At 44.2% G+C, this 17,879-nt stretch overlaps 1 protein-coding gene across 3 annotated transcripts in view; it reads right to left on the bottom strand.

The window, feature by feature from the left end:
- Positions 1-16,787, bottom strand: part of TTLL8 (tubulin tyrosine ligase like 8) — a 46,723-nt gene extending 29,936 nt beyond the window's left edge. For 2 of the 3 annotated variants that reach the window (XM_081023563.1, XM_081023561.1), the window contains exons 1-7: positions 16,695-16,787; positions 11,475-11,591; positions 9,215-9,310; positions 6,446-6,537; positions 2,786-2,936; positions 1,528-1,595; positions 855-983 (exon numbers count right to left, since the gene is read on the bottom strand). In XM_081023563.1, the coding sequence (XP_080879689.1) occupies positions 855-983; positions 1,528-1,595; positions 2,786-2,936; positions 6,446-6,537; positions 9,215-9,310; positions 11,475-11,550 (612 nt within the window). In that variant the 5' untranslated portion in view covers positions 11,551-11,591; positions 16,695-16,787. Of the gene's footprint in view, positions 1-854; positions 984-1,527; positions 1,596-2,785; positions 2,937-6,445; positions 6,538-9,214; positions 9,311-11,474; positions 11,592-16,608 lie in introns of all 3 variants that reach the window. The other variant, XM_081023562.1, reaches the window with a different exon arrangement.
- Between the last annotated feature and the right edge of the window lie 1,092 nt (positions 16,788-17,879).

Below are 17,879 nucleotides of genomic sequence, written 5' to 3'. Positions count from 1 at the left end.
GCAGAATCAGCCAATCAGATGGGACTCACTGTGTAAATAATGTATATAAAAGCCTGAGGTTTGGGGGGCAAGTCAATCACTGTTTTACAAGCTGCAATAAAGAGCATGAAATCACTACAGGATTCTGAGTATATTTCACCTGCCTAGAGGAGGAAGGGGGCTGGGCTGAGATGGCTGAGCACCATTTTGGGAAGCGCCTTTCCGGAGCCAGCCAGCCCTTTCAGATTGCTCATCCCTCCACCACCGCCGACAGCCTCTGCCGCTCGCAGGTCTGGGGGACGGTGAAGCAGCCCCCTCCAAAAAATGCTTGCTGACCCCTGAATTAGACCAAGGCACTCGCCCATTGCAAAGGGCCGGTTAACAGTAGATACCTTATGCATATAAAATTCTGCAAGGAAAAGGTGGCAAGCGTTGGAAAAAATCAGGAAGGAGGTGGAAGCTGACAAGCGACAGCTTGCACTCTGCAAGAACCTGGGTGGAACAATACAATCCTTCTAAACAAGATGAAAGCAGAGGTTCTCACCAGCTGCTTTTTATCTTGTAGGTAGTATCGATCAGTAATAAGTGTAAGAAATCAAAGCTCACACAATTAGGATGTGTTCCCTTATCAATACCAATGCTGAGCTTTCTTTATTGGTGGGGGTGGTTTCTGACAAAATGGGTGGATTTTTTTGGAATTCCTAAAATTCCAAAACGATGTGGGGGATGGGAAGAGATGGGAAGCACCGATTCGGCTACAAGACTGCTTTTATTGCACAGAAAATCCCACACGTTGCTTTCTTTACAGTTCTGATACCAGAAGTCAGCCACTGCTGTAATGGCAAGTTATCCTGTCCACTATTTACACTACTTACTTTAGTTGTAAAGGAGCCAGTTCTTGCATAATGGTTCAGCATCTGATCAATGTGGAGATTATAATAATCGACGGCATCCTTTTTTATCGTCCAGTAAAAGGTAGTTTCTTCATTTCTTACCAACCTAGACTGACCCAAAGAAGGCTGCATTATGATTCCACCAGGAAACTCCTATCCTATTAACCCAATATTTATTTATTTCATAAAAATTTATCTACTTGCACTTTGATGTGCTTTCGAACTGCTAGGTTGGCAGGAGCAGGGACCAAGCAATGGGAGCTCACCCCGTCGCGGGGATTCGAACCGCCGACCTTCTGATCGGCAAGCCCTAGGTCTGTGGTGTCCCCCATGAGAGGACTGCCAGTATGCAATTGGAAATGAGGTGATTAAATGCTCCAGTCAACCCATCCAGACAAAACGGTCCTTGCTACATCTCACATGGCTGTGGTGGCTTTGAAGGTTTGGGGGAACTGCAAAATCTTTCAGGGGAGCCTGAAGGAGGCGGAACCTCAAAAACAGCCCATTGAGGACGAAGCTTGCTCCATGGCCAAAATATGTTGCCCAGCGGTGGAGAGGCGTGTAGAAAACCAGGGGAATGAAATCCAGAGCAGATTTTTCATATGTATTTCACAAAGGTTGCTTCACCGAGCGCTCATTACCTCTGTAACCTTACCATTATATCATGGATGTCATTTGAATTGGCAATCTGACCTTCCTCATCACGCAAAGTAGTTTTGCTTTCTTTTCAGAGAGCCGTGAAAAATAACAGAACAGGAATCATCAGTGTGTTGTTTTCAGTCAAATCAAGGAGATTGCAGCAAATTAAATTGAGCAGGAACTCATAGGAACTGAGTTCCCTTACCTTTTAAAAATTAATTAATTACCCAATTCCTGAGCCAAAATTCCACCTATATCTGTAATCAATAAAGTTGTGGCCATTTCTAATCCAGTTTATTAATCCCATTTTACAGTTAGCAACTCATTCTGCTGAAAAAGTTTGCTGACCCCTGCCTGTATGGCAACCCATGTCAGAATTGTTGGTTTTTTGGCAGATTTACTTTTAAAAAAAATAGCTCAAAAACTATTGGGTGGGGGGAGATTTTAGTGTCCAGATTTTCACTTTTTGAAATATGGCAACCCTAGCTAAGCTTCCTTTCTCCTTTAACTGAGTGACTGACCACCATGTGATTCTTCATCTCGGGGTAAAAATGAAGGTTTTCAAATTTGATGGGAGAAATAGTTACTACACTGTAGTGTTGAGGCAAACTGACCCCCAACATGTATTAAGCATGGGAGAAGTCTAGTTTCACAGTACAAAACTCATCTGAATTAAGAACTGAAATCTCTTTCTTTCCGCAAGCAGCATATCCATATATGTATGTCCTGTCCACTGGCTCTTTTTTTCACCTGCGCGGATTTTAAACATTTCGTGAGTGAGCCTTCTCCTTAGCTAGCTAGAATGTTTGTGAGCATTCTGTGACATTGAAGTAGCTAAACCAAGAGCTATGGGCAGTGCTTTTTTTCCTGGGGGGATGGAGGGGTACGCAGACCCCTAAACATTTTGTGAATCTAAGTTTGGCCTCATTGAGGGGCAGTATTTCACTATGAGTAGGAAAATGAGAGTACCCCTAAACTTTTTTTTTAATAGAAAAAAAAGCATGGCTATGGGAAACTTGAAGACTGGCAACTCTTGTCTGTGAGAAAGAAAGAAATATGCAAAAGTATGCAAAGCATTCTCCCTTTCCCCATGATAATTAAGTTAAACCATTATGAACTACCAAGGTACCCACAATAACTTTTTCCCCTAAAGGTCAAATCAGGAAAATATAAACTTGCACGTTTATTTCTCAGATTTTTATGCCATTTTCCTGCACAGATAAAAAGCAGAGGGAAGTATTCGAAAGGGTTAATTACATTTGAAGGGCTCTTACCAGATTTGGCAACACGTTCAGCGTCATTCCCTTCCTCTTTGTGGTCCGGAATGTCGCCTTTAACGGTGTGCTTTCTCTCTACCCAGCCTCTCTTCCTTAAAGCTGCACGGATTACCGGATAAGGTCCGCAGATTGTAAAAATTCTCTTTTCCTGAAATCACAGGGAAATGCCTTTCAGGCTCAGAGCAGACAAGATGGAGGAGATCTCTGATAGACAGCTCCCACAGTTTCATTTTTTTAGCAATTTGGCATCCGCCTCCTTTGACAGCTGTTGGAGGCCTTGCTGCATAATACTTAACTGTCCTGATTTTCCCAGGACACCCTCGAATTACAGAAGCCATCCCAGTTTATGATTCGATCCCAGAATGTTCCGTTTTCCCCCTCCAGCAACCGAGAAGAGTCTTGTATGAGTCAGTGAGATGTTGGCGATGGCGCTGGAAACCATTTTCTAGGGCTCCTCTGTGCAGCAGTGTTGAGAGGCCATCGTTGCAATTGCCCACAACAGAGCAACAATACATCAGCCCAGGGCATCGTGGGCAGTGACAACGAAAATTCCCCCTCAGAGCAGCAACATTAGTAAAGCCCCCTGAAACCTGGAGCCAAGCTTGCCTACACAGCTGCTTTAAATGTCAGCAAAGTAGCACTGGTTAGCCTCTTCTCCCCTTGTTATTCCCTAGTCTAAAAGCCACCCACAAATTGAAATTCACTCTGAAGTGGGAAACATTTAAGTACCTGGATGATTTCCTCCTTCAGGTCCAAATGTCACTTCAGGGTGTGGGGATGGGGGCAATGTAAACCAGGAGAGTGGTATTTGAAGAAAGGATCTCACTCACTTCACCAGCAGCCCTTCCTATTTCTCAGAAGAGCCATGTTTTGAATCGGGGCTGCAATTACAGTCGTACCTCAGGATAAATACACTTCAGGTTAAGCATTTTCAGGTTGCACTCCGCAGTGACCCGGAAGTAATGGAATGCGTTATTTCTGGGTTTCGTCGCTCGCGCATGTGCAGACGCTCAAAATGACATCACGCGCATGCATGGAAGCGGCAAAACGCAACCCGCGCACACGCAGTCACGTGTTACGTTCGCTTCAGGATGCAAACGGGGCTCCAGAACGGATCCCATTTGCATCCAGGGGTACCACTGTACATCAAAAGGTGTGAGGAAAATCCCCATGATGCAATCCTATGGATGCTGGATTATCCTTTGAGCAGGAGTTGCACGTGTAACAGAGATCTTTTTCCCTTTGTCACCTGTAGAAAAGGAAGACCCTCATGTATTCAAATTCTTGGCAATAGCAGGAATGCCAGGCCCTGAAGCTTTTCTGTACTGTAGCCATCGGTGCAACTACAGTGGTACCTCGGAAGTCAAACAGAATCCGTTCCGGGAGTCCATTCAACTTCCAAACTGTTCGTGAACCAAGGTGCGTCTTCTGATTGGCTGCAGATAGCTCCTGCAGCCAATCGGAAGCCCCGTCGGATATTCGCGTTCCAAAGAACATTCGCAAACCGGAACAATCATTTCGGGGGTTGAGACATTCGGGAGCCAAAACTTTTGACTGGCAAGGCATTCGACTTCCAAGGTACGACTGTACAGCTCTCATAATACCTAGATTCCCACACATGCACAAACGAATCTAATGTACCCCATAGCCTATGTCTCTCCTAGCTTGGATAAGGTCCTCTCCATTGTGACAGTGGCACAACCACGTCCAGTAATTCATACAAACTTGGGAGTAGCAGGAAGAGTCCCACAAAACTGCAGGTTAGGATTCTGGGCCCATTACTAGGATCATCACTGTCCAAGCTTACTTCCCCTCCCTTCCTGCTCTTCCAGGCATCTCCACAGTGCTATCCAAGAGGGTGAATGTATCAAGGAGAGCACAAGCCATGCTGGGAAAGGCTATCCTCCAAGATCTCTAGGCCCTGACATATTCCTGGCAATGTCATGGAGAGCACAATGATGGCTACAGGCTCTTCGAACCATTCCAGCACCCTCAAGTGTCCATGCCATTCAGGAGAACTCTGAGGTGGAGCTGTGAGAAACAGCAGCCCCAAAGCCAGAGTTGATCTGCACCTGGTCTGGCTCTACCTCATCACTCCGTAAAAGTAACTTGCTAGGGAGAAATAATAAATGTGAAGACACTTGAAAGCACTGTTCAAAACTCCCATTTTTCTAGGCACATTTTGTGGCAGGGAGTTCCATTAGCACGACCAGTTTCTGAGCTCTGGGCGCAGTACTGCGCCTAAGATTTCAGATTAAAACCGCTGAGTGGAAGGAAAGGAGGACCTTTTTCTGCCTCCCCACTTCCAGCTACTTTCTGAAGACTGGAGAAGAGACCCTCTTAAGAATATTAGGGGGGTGGGCAGGTGAAGGACTAGACCATGTGAAAAATGATCATAATATTTTAGCTGCAGTTCATTCATTTTCAGCTTTGTATTCTTGTTACAGTGGTACCTCAGTTCCTGAACGCCTCCATTGTCGAACGTTTCAGTTCTCAAATGCCGAAAACCCGGAAGTAAATGCTTCCATTTTGGAACTTAAACATGCGATGCAGCTTCCGCAGAGTGCAAGAAGCTCTTGCAACCAATGGGAAGCCGCGCCTCGGTTTTCAAACATTTAAGAAGCCGAACGATCTTCCAGAACATATTACATTCAAGAACTGAGGTACCACTGTATATACAAAGCGTACCTAGACATTCCATTGTTGCGCCCATAACCTAGGTTTAAGGTGCCATTTAGCTCCTAGCTTTCATATCTGTTTCTAACACCGCCTGAAAGTGGTTTGAGAGGCAGACGTCAAGTCTCCTGATCTGCATGCAGATATTTCTGTTCTCCAGTTTCTACCTCTGGACAAACAGCTGCAGCAGGGTTTGACCAACCTGCAAAACCTGTTTACCAGAGGCAAAAGTGGAATGAGTCCAGAACATTGAACAGAGAATCTCTCTTTCACACTTTTCTTGACTCTCAGGGACGGAGAGGTTATGTCTCCAGACGTAAACAGAAAAATTGGGAAATATTTATTATTTGCAAACTGCTGCTACGTGTGCTTTTGAGTTTCAAGCAATTGATTTTTTTAGAATCTTCCTTTTTTTTTGTTGTTGGATGCATTCCGCTTTCTTCCTCTTTCAGAATCAATGGTACCATATTTATTGAAGCAAATTTGTTATACGCATGCTAATAATACATAGAATCATAGAATCATAGAGTTGGAAGAGACCACAAGGGCCATCAAGTCCAACCCCCTGCCAAGCAGGAAACACCATCAGAGCACTCCTGACATATGGTTGTCAAGCCTCTGCTTAAAGACCTCCAAAGAAGGAGACTCCACCACACTCCTTGGCAGCAAATTCCACTGTCAAACAGCTCTTACTGTCAGGAAGTTCTTCCTAATGTTTAGGTGGAATCTTCTTTCTTGTAGTTTGGATCCATTGCTCCGTGTCCGCTTCTCTGGAGCAGCAGAAAACAACCTTTCTCCCTCCTCTATGTGACATCCTTTTATATATTTGAACATGGCTATCATATCACCCCTTAACCTCCTCTTCTCCAGGCTAAACATGCCCAGCTCCCTTAGCCGTTCTTCATAAGGCATCGTTTCCAGGCCTTTACAGTACAACCAATAAATACTTTGGATAAAAAAACTATTTCTAGTCACATATACCCTGATGGCCTTCTCTGTTAAAAATCTTGCAAGTTTGTATTTGTCTATTTTTGGGGGGGGAGGCAGTTCTTCCACAGTCCTCGGGGTCAGCTCTAAAAGTATAAAGAAAATATCACATTACCAAAATAAACAAGAAAAATACAGTATTGGTTATTCAGTCAATACAAAGCTTCTTTTGTAGATCCCATTCACATACACCTTTGCCATTTATAAACTGTGCTGACACAAGAGAGAGCTAAAAATTAATCCCAGGATGAGAGAGAACAATTTAGCATAGAATTTCAGCATCATGTTATTTATTTATTTTTATCCCTTTCCCTTGTTTACATCTTTATCATCTACACTTACATAAAAATATATCAAGGTGGCATGCCACATCAAAGAACAGAATCAGCAAAAAGCCAGGTTTGGGGCAAATACTCTTTGGTGGTTGAGCCCCAGCGGAAAATTAAAATCACAAAATATGCAGCAAAGTAAAGAGTAGAAATCTAAGTTATGAAACCATTAAAATGTGCCCTTTTTGAAGGAACTTTGTTGTTGTTGTTTAGTCGTTTAGTCGTGTCCGACTCTTCGTGACCCCATGGACCAGAGCACGCCAGGCCCTCCTGTCTTCCACTGCCTCTTGCAGTTTAGTCAAACTCATACTGGTAGCTTTGAGAACACTATCCAACCATCTCGTCCTCTGTCGTCCCCTTCTCCTTGTGCCTTCCATCTTTCCCAACATCAGGGTCTTTTCCAGGGAGTCTTCTCTTCTCATGAGGTGGCCAAAGTATTGGAGCCTCAGCTTCAGGATCTGTCCTTCCAGTGAGGACTCAGGGCTGATTTCCTTCAGAATGGATAGGTTTGATCTTCTTGCAGTCCATGGGACTCTCAAGAGTCTCCTCCAGCACCATAATTCAAAAGCATCAATTCTTTGGTGATCAGCCTTCTTTATGGTCCAGCATTGGTCCATGGGGTCACGAAGAGTCGGACACGACTAAACGACTAAACAACAACAACAGAGTTCCTTCAAAAAGTTTCCCTCTTCCCCTAGCATAGAAAAGAAAGACCACACATTTGGTGAGCTAAAAATGGTGTACTTACAAACTCTCCAAATGTCAGATTCATGTGTTTTCAATACATCATTCAGAAAACACAGGCAATAAAATTTAGTTAAAGTGGTGGTAAGTTCCTAAATTATTGGTACAGGAATACAATAAAGGGTTGTTAGAGCTGTGTGGTCTGAATTTGGAGCAACCAGCTCCAACCTCTTTACACGCTGAGCTTCATAGGTAAATGAAAGGGAAACAAAGGCTTAATTACCTTCCTTCCACAGTGACCTAGCAAAGCCTTGCAGGACAGCTTTCTCTATGGCATTAACCCCTTCATGCATTAATTAGCCTTAAGCATGTTGGTTATATCAGGCTGGTTATCCCACACCAGGTGCTGATGCCACCAGACTAAGGTTACCAGATTTTTTTCCAATGAATCTGGGGACACTTTTCAACTTCCTACTAAATAGAAGGATTTTGTCAGGGGACTGATTTGTAAATCCAGGGACTGTCCCCGGGAAACAGGGACGTCTGGTAACCCTACACGAGACCTATCGTAAAAAAGTTACATGCCATAGCTGAAGAAACATACATCAGTCAGCACTGAAAACACGCTCATGTTTTAAGAGGGAAGAACATCAAATTAAATAAAATCCAACTAGAATTTTGAACACTGTGCAAATGCCACTGTAACACACAGCCAGTTTATTACAACACTCAACCCATTTATTCTCCAGTAAAGTTAGCCAAAAGTAATGGCAATAAGCCCTTTAACACCCAGGCCTTAGGGCTTGCTCTTAAAACTCTGCCCACATATACTCTTAAGTCTCTGCCCACACAGAATGAGGCTTTATTGAGTTTCCCCCCCTCTCTTTACATGCCATTACAATGAGGAACATTCCACGTGAGCAGAAGCTGAACCAGGAGTTGATTGGGGGATTATCATCCTGAATTAACAATCCTTGCACACGTAGACAAGAAATGCACCCACCCCCACCCCCAGTTATTTCAGCTGCACCTCCAAGCTAACATCCTGGAGCCAGTCTGGACTAACCGTGAACTTTGGTTTGACTTTAATAACAGAATCACTCTCGAGGTTCTAGGCCCCTGCCCACAATGGGAGATTTCTTCATAGATCATGTAAGCTGAAATAATTTTAGATTTTTCCATTTACCCTTCCAGCAAGGTGTGGAACAGTGGCGAGATGTTATCCGCACGCCACACCTACCCAACAGTTGCTTTGTTTCAGGAAAGTCGAGAATCACTATTGAAGGCTGTAACCCTATGCATACTAACCTGCTAAGAAGCCCCATTGAATTCAATGTGTTTTACTTTGGGGAGCAGCGAAGCCAACTTGCCCCACACATTGATGGGGCCTGACATCACCAGCACTCTCCCAGCAGCAGCAAGCTGGGGAATGGGTCAGTGGTGAGGAGCACAGAGAGTGAAAATCACCGTCTGCGCCTCCCGCCTCAACTGGCCCCACTTGGCGAGTCAGCCAGTGGTGAGGGATAGCGACCCCCTCATTATTTGGGGGGCCCTTGGCCCCCTGCCCAGAAATATTGAGGGGGCTGAAGCCCCTTCCACCCCCTATAATTGACGCCCCTGTCCAATTTTCCTTCAAATACCCATATTATTTTTGTTTGGATTTCCTGTCAGAATACACTCAAAGCACGAATCAACCTTTCTGACCCAATTCCCCACACATTTCTTGAACACAAAGTTGCTGGAGACATACCAGGAAACAGTCCCTGGTGGCACGAAACTACAGGAACGCAATTGTCTAAAGCGATTTTCAGGAATTTTTGAGATGGGAGTTCAGGCTTTGCCAATCCTGTTAGAGGGACAATAAGAACAGAATAACAGGAAACCTGAGAAACCATCCATGAGGTAGCTAGAGCAGTGTTTTATTTATGCGACATAATAATACTGCATTAATTTATGCCTGCACCACTGAACGTGGGATCTTTTACAGTAGCCCATCGGTAAGAGTACGCCTAACAAACATAAAGAATACACTTCCGGGAAGTAAGATTACTTAAGATCACAAACCAACATACACAGCTGCACCTTCAACAAAGACTATAGTTTTTTAAAGATCTCTGAGTATCTTCCTAAAATCTTTAACACATGTTACATGAGATGCACATCTAAATGTGCTTTTAAAGGTACAGACTGTTTGAGAGGCAGCAGTGCTGGAAGGGGAAAATTTGGGGTGAGCAGTAATTGCGTTATAGGACTGCTGGTAAATGCCACATTTTTACCTCAAATATATACCGTATTTTTTGCTCTATAAAACTCACTTTTTCCCTCCTAAAAAATAAGGGGAAATGTGTGTGCGTCTTATGGAGCAAATGCAGGCTGCGCAGCTATCCCAGAAGTCAGAACAACAAGAGGGATCGCTGCTTCCACTGCGCAGTGATCCCTCTTGCTGGTCTGGCTTCTGGGATTCAGAATATTTTTTTTCTTGTTTTCCTCCTCCAAAAACTAGGTGCATCTTATGGTCTGGTGTGTCTTATAGAGCGAAAAATACGGTATATTTTTTTAAAAGCAAACAAACCTAAACCTTCAGAGGGCAGGCCTATTACCCTCACTCTGATATGGCTTCATGTTGCCAGGGTGATAATGTCAGAAGCCAAGTCAGAGTGAGGGTGATGCTTTGTGCCCTTACTTCGGAGTTTTGTGGGTGATAATAACAACACAATGGCCTTCTGGTTTTGAAACTGGTGCCCAGGAGCAGCAGCTGGGAGCAAAATGACAAAGCTGTGCATCATGGAGTTTCATGCGTCAGAGAACCAGTATCGACTGTGATTCTCTGTTGAGCGTACATGATTAACGTAAGAACCTAAGATTTCCTTTACATGAAACTGTAATATCTCATCCATGCATCCTATTTCCAACAGTGGGCAGTCACTCGCTCACTCAGATGTGCTCTTGTGAAGGGGGCGAAATCCTATGCATACTTACCACATAACACCAGTCTTGAAAGACCTACACTGGTTCCGAGTACATTTCTGAGCACAATTCAAAGTGTTGGTGCTGACCTTTAAAGCCCTAAACGGCCTCGGCCCAGTATACTTGAAGGAGCGTCTCCACCCCCATTGTTCTGCCCAGACACTGAGGTCCAGTTCTGAGGACCTCCTGGCAGTTCCCTCACTGCGAGAAGCCAAGTTACAGGGAACCAGGCAGAGGGCCTTCTCGGTAGTGGCGCCCGCCCTGTGGAACGCCCTCCCACAAGATGTCAAAGAGAACAACAACTACCAGACTTTTAGAAGACATCTGAAGGCAGCCCTGTTTAGGGAAGCTTTTAATGTTTGGTGCATTACTGTATTTTAATCTTTCATTGGAAGCCACCCAGAGTAGCTGGGGAAGCCCAGCCAGATGGGTGAGGTATAAATAATAAATTACTATTATTATTATTATTATTATTATTATTATTATTATTATTATCTGGGAGTAAGTTCTACAGGAGTCAGCAAAACTTGCTTTGGAGTAAACATGCATAGATTTGGGCTCCCCAATCACCTCTGTGGTAACCCATTTCACAGGAAGTTGGGACATAAAGCTTTCTTGATTTACTATTAAATGAAAAACTTAAATATAGGTCAATAGAATTGACTTGAGTTTGGATCTGGAAGACCATGTTCCTTAATGCTTCTGACTCACAAACTCATTGGATGACCTTGGGCAAGTCCTGATCTCAGGTTGCCACAATGGACAGCAAGAACCCAGCAGTGGAAGAGCGTCAGTGGCTACCATAGATGGGAAAGGAATCAGATTTGTATTGGTGCTTATGAATTGTTACTGCAACGAAGCAGTGTATAAGGTCATGTCACCCTATTTGGGGGTCATCTCTAAAAATATTAATTTGGAGCACTTTGATCTATCGATTCCCTCACTATCTTGAAATCCGTTTTTTACTTACTGACTTAAAATCAATATTATTATTTTTTGCTGTAATTAGTAAGACAAAATGAAAATGATTTGCAAACACTAACGATTTTCTCCTTCATGTTTTGCCTCTTCGTTTATAGGTACCAGGAACGGTTTTCTTTCTATATGAAGCCGGTTCATCCTGTCATTGTTGCTTCACTGCTTTGCAGTAATCCTGCAAACTGAGAAAGATTGAATAACTGAAACTCTGCTTCCAACCAAAGGTGCAGAGAGGCTACATATACAGCCAAATATTTAAAAATGCACTTTATGATAGGTAGATTGTTATTACAGTGGTACCTCAGGTTACAGACGCTTCAGGTTACAGACACTTCAGGTTACAGACACTTCAGGTTACAGACTCCACTAACCCAGAAAGACTGTATTTTTTGCTCTATAAGACTCACTTTTTCCCTCCTAAAAAGTAAGGGGAAATGTGTGTGCGTCTTATGGAGCGAATGCAGGCTGCGCGGCTATCACAGAAACCAGAACAGCAAGAGGGATTGCTGCTTTCACTGCGCAGCGATCCCTCTTGAAGTTCTGGCTTCTGAGATTCAGAATATTTTTTTTCTTGTTTTCCTCCTCCAAAAACTAGGTGCGTCTTGTGGTCTGGTGCGTCTTATAGAGCGAAAAATACGGTAGTACCTTGGGTTAAGAACTTTGCTTCAGGATGAAACGTTGCTTCAAAAATCATGTGGCGGCCGCGGGAGGCCCCATTAGCCAAAGCGGTACCTCAGGTTAAGAACAGTTTCAGGTTAAGAACGGACCTCCAGACCGAATTAAGTTCTTAACCCGAGGTACCACTGTACATGCTTTCATCTGGCTACAATATATACATCTTTTTTAGCTGATGGAAACCTTCCATTTTTGTTCCAGGATGCTTTACCCACTATTTTATCAAGGGCATAGCATGGGAGCGGGGTCTGCCAGGGTGATGGCCCCAAGCACATGGGGAGGGGGTTCTAGCAGGGTGGCACAAGGAGGATGCAACAGGCATGTGGCCTTCCAATCAGTTTGCTGCTCTGTCACCACATTTTATTCCATAGTAGACAGATACCTAACAGTCCCCAAACCATCAACAGAATGAGTCCAATGGACCTGAGTAGATAACCACATGGTTTCCTAAAAGGACAGGAAAAACGTTAGGGAAAACAAAGATAGCAAGCCGATCAGGAGCCTGGGGCAGGCGGCGCCCAGGGGCGGGGCCAGCTGCTTGTGGGGCGGGGCCAACCGGGGCAAGACACTCTGTGGGACATCCGAGAAATCTGCCTGCCTCCTCCCACTCGTGAAAAAAAGACAGTCACGGAACCAAGAAATTATACAGAACAAAAGAAATTACAGTGGTACCTCGGGTTAAGTACTTAATTTGTTCTGGAGGCCCGTACTTAACCTGAAACTGTTCTTAACCTGAAGCACCACTTTAGCTAAAGGGGCCTCCTGCTGCTGCCGCGCCGCTGGAGCACAATTTCTGTTCTCATCCTGAAGCAAAGTTCTTAACCTGAAGCACCATTTCTGGGTTAGCGGAGTCTGTAACCTGAAGCATATGTAACCTGAAGCGTATGTAACCCGAGGTACCACTGTACCGTGAAAATCCCTGAAACGAGAAGTAATCGACCATAGAATAACAAAAATCAAAAAATAAACTAGAATTAAAGAAAAACTTAACAAGATGCCGGCTACAAAACTTGATTCACTGAACTAATCAGTTTCCTCAGAAGGAAATAAAGAAATTATAAGATTTTAAGTGATATCAAACAAGCTCAAGAGCAGGGCTGGAAATGCTTCCTCGAGTTTACAAAAAAGGTATGAAAACCTCAATGACAAGTTTTAAATATAGCCCTATTTAAGAGGACCAAGCAATAGTGATACAAAATTAAGGTTTGAAGTTTCAAACAAACTCAAAAACAGGGCAGAGACTCAAACAAGTTTTCAACATAGCCCTACTAAGACATTGAGGTTTTAAGTTTCAAACAGAGTCAAAAACAGCCGCCCTACAGCTGACGGGGAGGCGATGGGTGGACAGTTTGGGGCAGCGTGGAGCCTGCGGGCGCCCAAGCCACCGCATTGCTCCCAGGAGAGACGCGTGGCTTGGGTGTGCCGCAAGCGCCACAGTGAGTGCCCTCCCCCTCAGTGGGGACATCCAGAGCGACCCACACCCACCGCACCCCCCCTTCCTCTGCCCCTGAAAAATAGTGACATTGTGGGGAAAGCAATTATATAATTGTTGGTTGCTTCTCTAACTTTTAAAAACCGTTTTCTATATTTATATTAAAGGACCCATGACCATTAGGTCCAGTCGTGGCCGACTCTGGGGTTGCGGCACTCATCTCGCTTTACTGGCCGAGCGAGCCAGCGTACAGCTTCCGGGTCATGTGGCCAGCATGACTAAGCCGCTTCTGGCTAACCAGAGCAGCGCACGGAAACGCCGTTTACCTTCCTGCCGGAGTGGTACCTATTTATCTACTTGCACTTTTGGCCATGCTTTCAAACTGCTAGGTGGGCAGTGTGTGTGTGTGTGTGTGTGTGTGTGTGTAAAGACTTTGCCCACACCTCTTCCTCTCTAACACTATGTTCTGCAGTATTTCCTCCTTTTATAGATTCACATAGGTAAAGGTAAAGGGACCCCTGACCATTAGGTCCAGTCGTAGCTGACTCTGGGGTTGCGGCGCTCATCTCGCTTTATTGGCCGAAGGAGCTGGCGTATAGCTTCCGGGTCATGTGGCCAGCATGACTAAGCCGCTTCTGGCAAACCAGAGCAGCGCACGGAAACGCCGTTTACATTCCCGCCGGAGTGGTACCTATTTATCTACTTGCACTTTGACGTGCTTTTGAACTGCTAGGTTGGCAGGAGCAGGGACCGAGCAACGGGAGCCCACCCCATCGCAGGGATTCGAACCGCCGACCTTCTGATCGGCAAGTCCTATGCTCTGTGGTTTAACCCACAGCGCCACCCATGTCCCTTATATTTATATTACTGCTGCTTTAAAAGAGACCGTACTTTCCTTGAGAGAAGTCATACGTCTTTTTTGCTAAGTCTTTTTAACGGAATTCAGCAAACACATCTGGGCAGCCCAGTGCTATGCTTGCTTATTTTAAATCACTTCCCAAGTAAAGGCGCGTGGGAGCCCAGTTTTACTAACTTCTTTGGGAATCAGGGGGACATTTCTGAATAGAAGTGGACAGATCTGGGATCCAAGCACAGCAGTGCCACAACCACTTTTGCCATGAACTCAGAATCCTGTGATTTTGACCATGAAATCCCAATACAGTGGTACCTCGGGTTACATACGATTCATGTTACATACGATTCAGGTTACAGACTCCGCTAACCCAGAAATAGTACCTCAGGTTAAGAACTTTGCTTCAGGATGAGAGCAGAAATTGTGCTCCAGTGGCGCGGTGGCAGCAGGAGGCCCCATAGGGTAAAGTGGTGCTTCAGGTTAAGAACAGTTTCAGGTTAAGAACGGACCTCCGGAACGAATTATGTACTTAACCCGAGGTATCACTGTACACCAATGTGAATATAGCAAAATGCAGAGTTTCCTTTTCAGTGAGAACTCCACATTAAAATTGTGTTCTGTTCAGTAGTTAATTCTTGTAAGGGCCATCTCATTACACTTTGTGTGAAGGACAAGGTTGCGTGTTCCCACCCACCCACCTACTTCAGCTTCATAATCCTACTTCAGTTCTGACTACAGGACAAGATTCTCCAGCACACTTGAGGGCAGTAGGAAAGTTTACAGGGTGGGGGCAAGGTATCTTGCCGCCTGAGGCAGCTACCTCGCATTTCCTAATGGTAGAGCTGGCCCTGGCCAAAGTTCAGATCTATTCCCTCAGCCTTAAAACCCTTCCCTTCAATCCCAGATGTGCTGAAGCTGGTTTGTGATTTCTTATAGTTATACAAAACCGGTGAAAGCCAAGGATGTTCCAAGCCATGTTTTACTGATCCTGTCGTTTCTCAAGCTCTTCCAGCTTATCCTTAGCTGGGTTATCTCTTCAAAGGAAAGCAGTTTTTCTTTCTACCTCCTATTTTCTCTCTGCTACTATCATTTCTTTGGGGTGCACAGAGGTAAGCCATTACTGTTTCATATGGGCTACAGTTGAGTTTAGGAATAGAAAATAGGTTCCAGGGCATTCTGCTTAGAGTAATTCAGATAACAGTTTAGGTAGCATCTCATGCCTGGTTTTTTAAATTCTGCCAAATGTCCTGGTTTTTATAAATTCTGCCAATCCATTGAAACCTGGCTGTAAAAGACCAGCAGCAATATCACTGATAGATGCTATAAATGATAAGCTATCATGGGCCAGTTACAGTTATGAGAGAAACATGGTATAAATCCATCACTGCTTTTAAATTAAACTTATTTTCTTCTTCTCAGCCAAACTAGGTAAAGGTAAAGGGACCCCTGATAGTTAAGTCCAGTCGCAAACGACTCTGGGGTTGTGGCGCTCATCTCGCTTTACTGGCCAAGGAAGCTGACGTTTGTCCACAGACAGTTTTTCTGGGTCATGTGGCCAGCATGACTAAGCCGCTTCTGGCGAACCAGAGCAGTGCATGGAAACGCCGTTTACCTTCCCGCCGGAGCGGTACCTATTTATCTACTTTCACTTTGATGTGCTTTTGAACTGCTAGGTTGGCAGGAGCTGGGACCGAGCAACGGGAGCTCACCCCATCACAGGGATTTGAACCACCGACCTTTTGATTGGCAAGCCTAAGGCTCAGTGGTTTAGACCACAGTGCCACCCGTGTCCCTGCAGCCAAACTAGGGCACCCCTCTAAAGACCATACGCTAGACTTAGATAGCCTCTGTGAAGAAAGCAAATCTCAAATAGGAAATACTAGGGAATCTGCCATCATTACTCTCAGTGAAATTCTTCTTTCAGGAACAATAGAATTACATGTTCCCCATTCAGTCGCTTCCAGTCCAACGTCTCCTTGTAGAATGAACAGGGACACAAAATGAACAGATCAAAGAATGCTTTCTGCTGTCACTGCAAAAAAAGCAGCTGTGTTTATGTTCCAACAAACCACTTCTGTGGATTGATGTGGGAGGTCAGCTGTACATCAGATTCTCCCAAATCAATCCATAAAGAATTTTAAGACATATCACAGGTCTGTGTAGTCAATTCTTTGATCCTCTCGCTCTCCGCGTCATATATATATATATATATATATATATATATATATATATATTATACCTGGACATCTCAAAAATGAAGTTATTGGCTTTAAAAGGACAATGATGGCATCCTTGACCGTTTTCCCTTCCAAATGCTAATCTTACCCTCCAGGGAACAGCAAAGCTCCTCTACTTGGTGACACTGGAGGCTCCTCGCTTAGTCCCTTTCCCTCACTAAGAGTTATCCATACTCTCTCCCTAACTACCATTGTGACCTTTGCAGGTAGGCAACCGTGTGCATTCTGGGTGGAGGAGCTGTAGCTAAAGCAAGCTTTTCTGTGGTAGGGCTACCTCCCAATGTTTAAAAACTTAACAGACTTTTTCTTTACTTTTTATAGTTACTAAGATTTGTTCAAGCCTCCTTGATAGTCACTGGAAATATTTAGTTGCAGATTTTGAAATGATTCTTGGCAAATGAAGACTGGGACCATAGCACAGGGGTTCTAAAGTGGTAGACAGTTCCTAGTTTGAACACATGTCTTTGTGAGAAGACCTAATCTTGCCTTCTGAGTCAGGATTCGATTGTGCAAGAAGCCTTCGTTTTCCTTTTTGAATGTTCCAGTTCAGCATTCAGTGTTTGTTTACTTGTAAGAACATTACTCTGGGGCTACTTGAATACACTCAAACTTTTTGAAATGATGTAAAAACTTAATTTTACCCATGCAGGCGTTTGCCTCAAACTTGCTCTTACAGGTTTTTTTATTATATTTTAACGGCTGTATTTTAGTGTTCTCTGCTCTTAGCGTGTAAATGATTTTTAGAAATAAATACAATTCATAAATTATTACTGGGAAGCACAGAGAATTGTTTGCCAAATCCCAGCATTCTCATCCTTTGATATATACTTTATAGCCCAAGTATTCTGTCTCTGTAGCATTTCTAAACCTCCCTAATATTCTGGCATCAAACAAAGGAGCAGTACTCAGAGCAGATTAGAGAAAGGGCTATGCAAATAGTAGCAGACTTAGTTCTCAGGCTCCCACTGAAAACTGTAGTACAAAGTAAACCAGCTGCAATTTTACCAGGAAAAACTCCCCCCCCCACACACACACACTAGGCACCAGGTTTGGGGAACAGGAGTAGCCCACTTGAGTAGTATCTCTGAGTATACTTTCTTACTCCACACACCCCATCAATGATGGTTGACATTCACCCTTATAGGGGCAATGATGCAGAGGGGCAAAACTGCTCATCTCCCAGCAAGTCGCCTGGTCACCATGTGAATAATGTGCCTTTGTATGCATGACAATACACACATTCATTATAAAGGGTCTTTCTCCCATTTTGCAT

This window comes from Podarcis pityusensis, assembly GCF_964106645.2.
Source record: "Podarcis pityusensis genome assembly, chromosome: 10".
NCBI lineage: Eukaryota > Metazoa > Chordata > Lepidosauria > Squamata > Lacertidae > Podarcis > Podarcis pityusensis.
The sequence above is the reverse complement of the archived record's forward strand: the minus strand, read 5'-3'. Positions and strand labels throughout refer to the sequence as shown.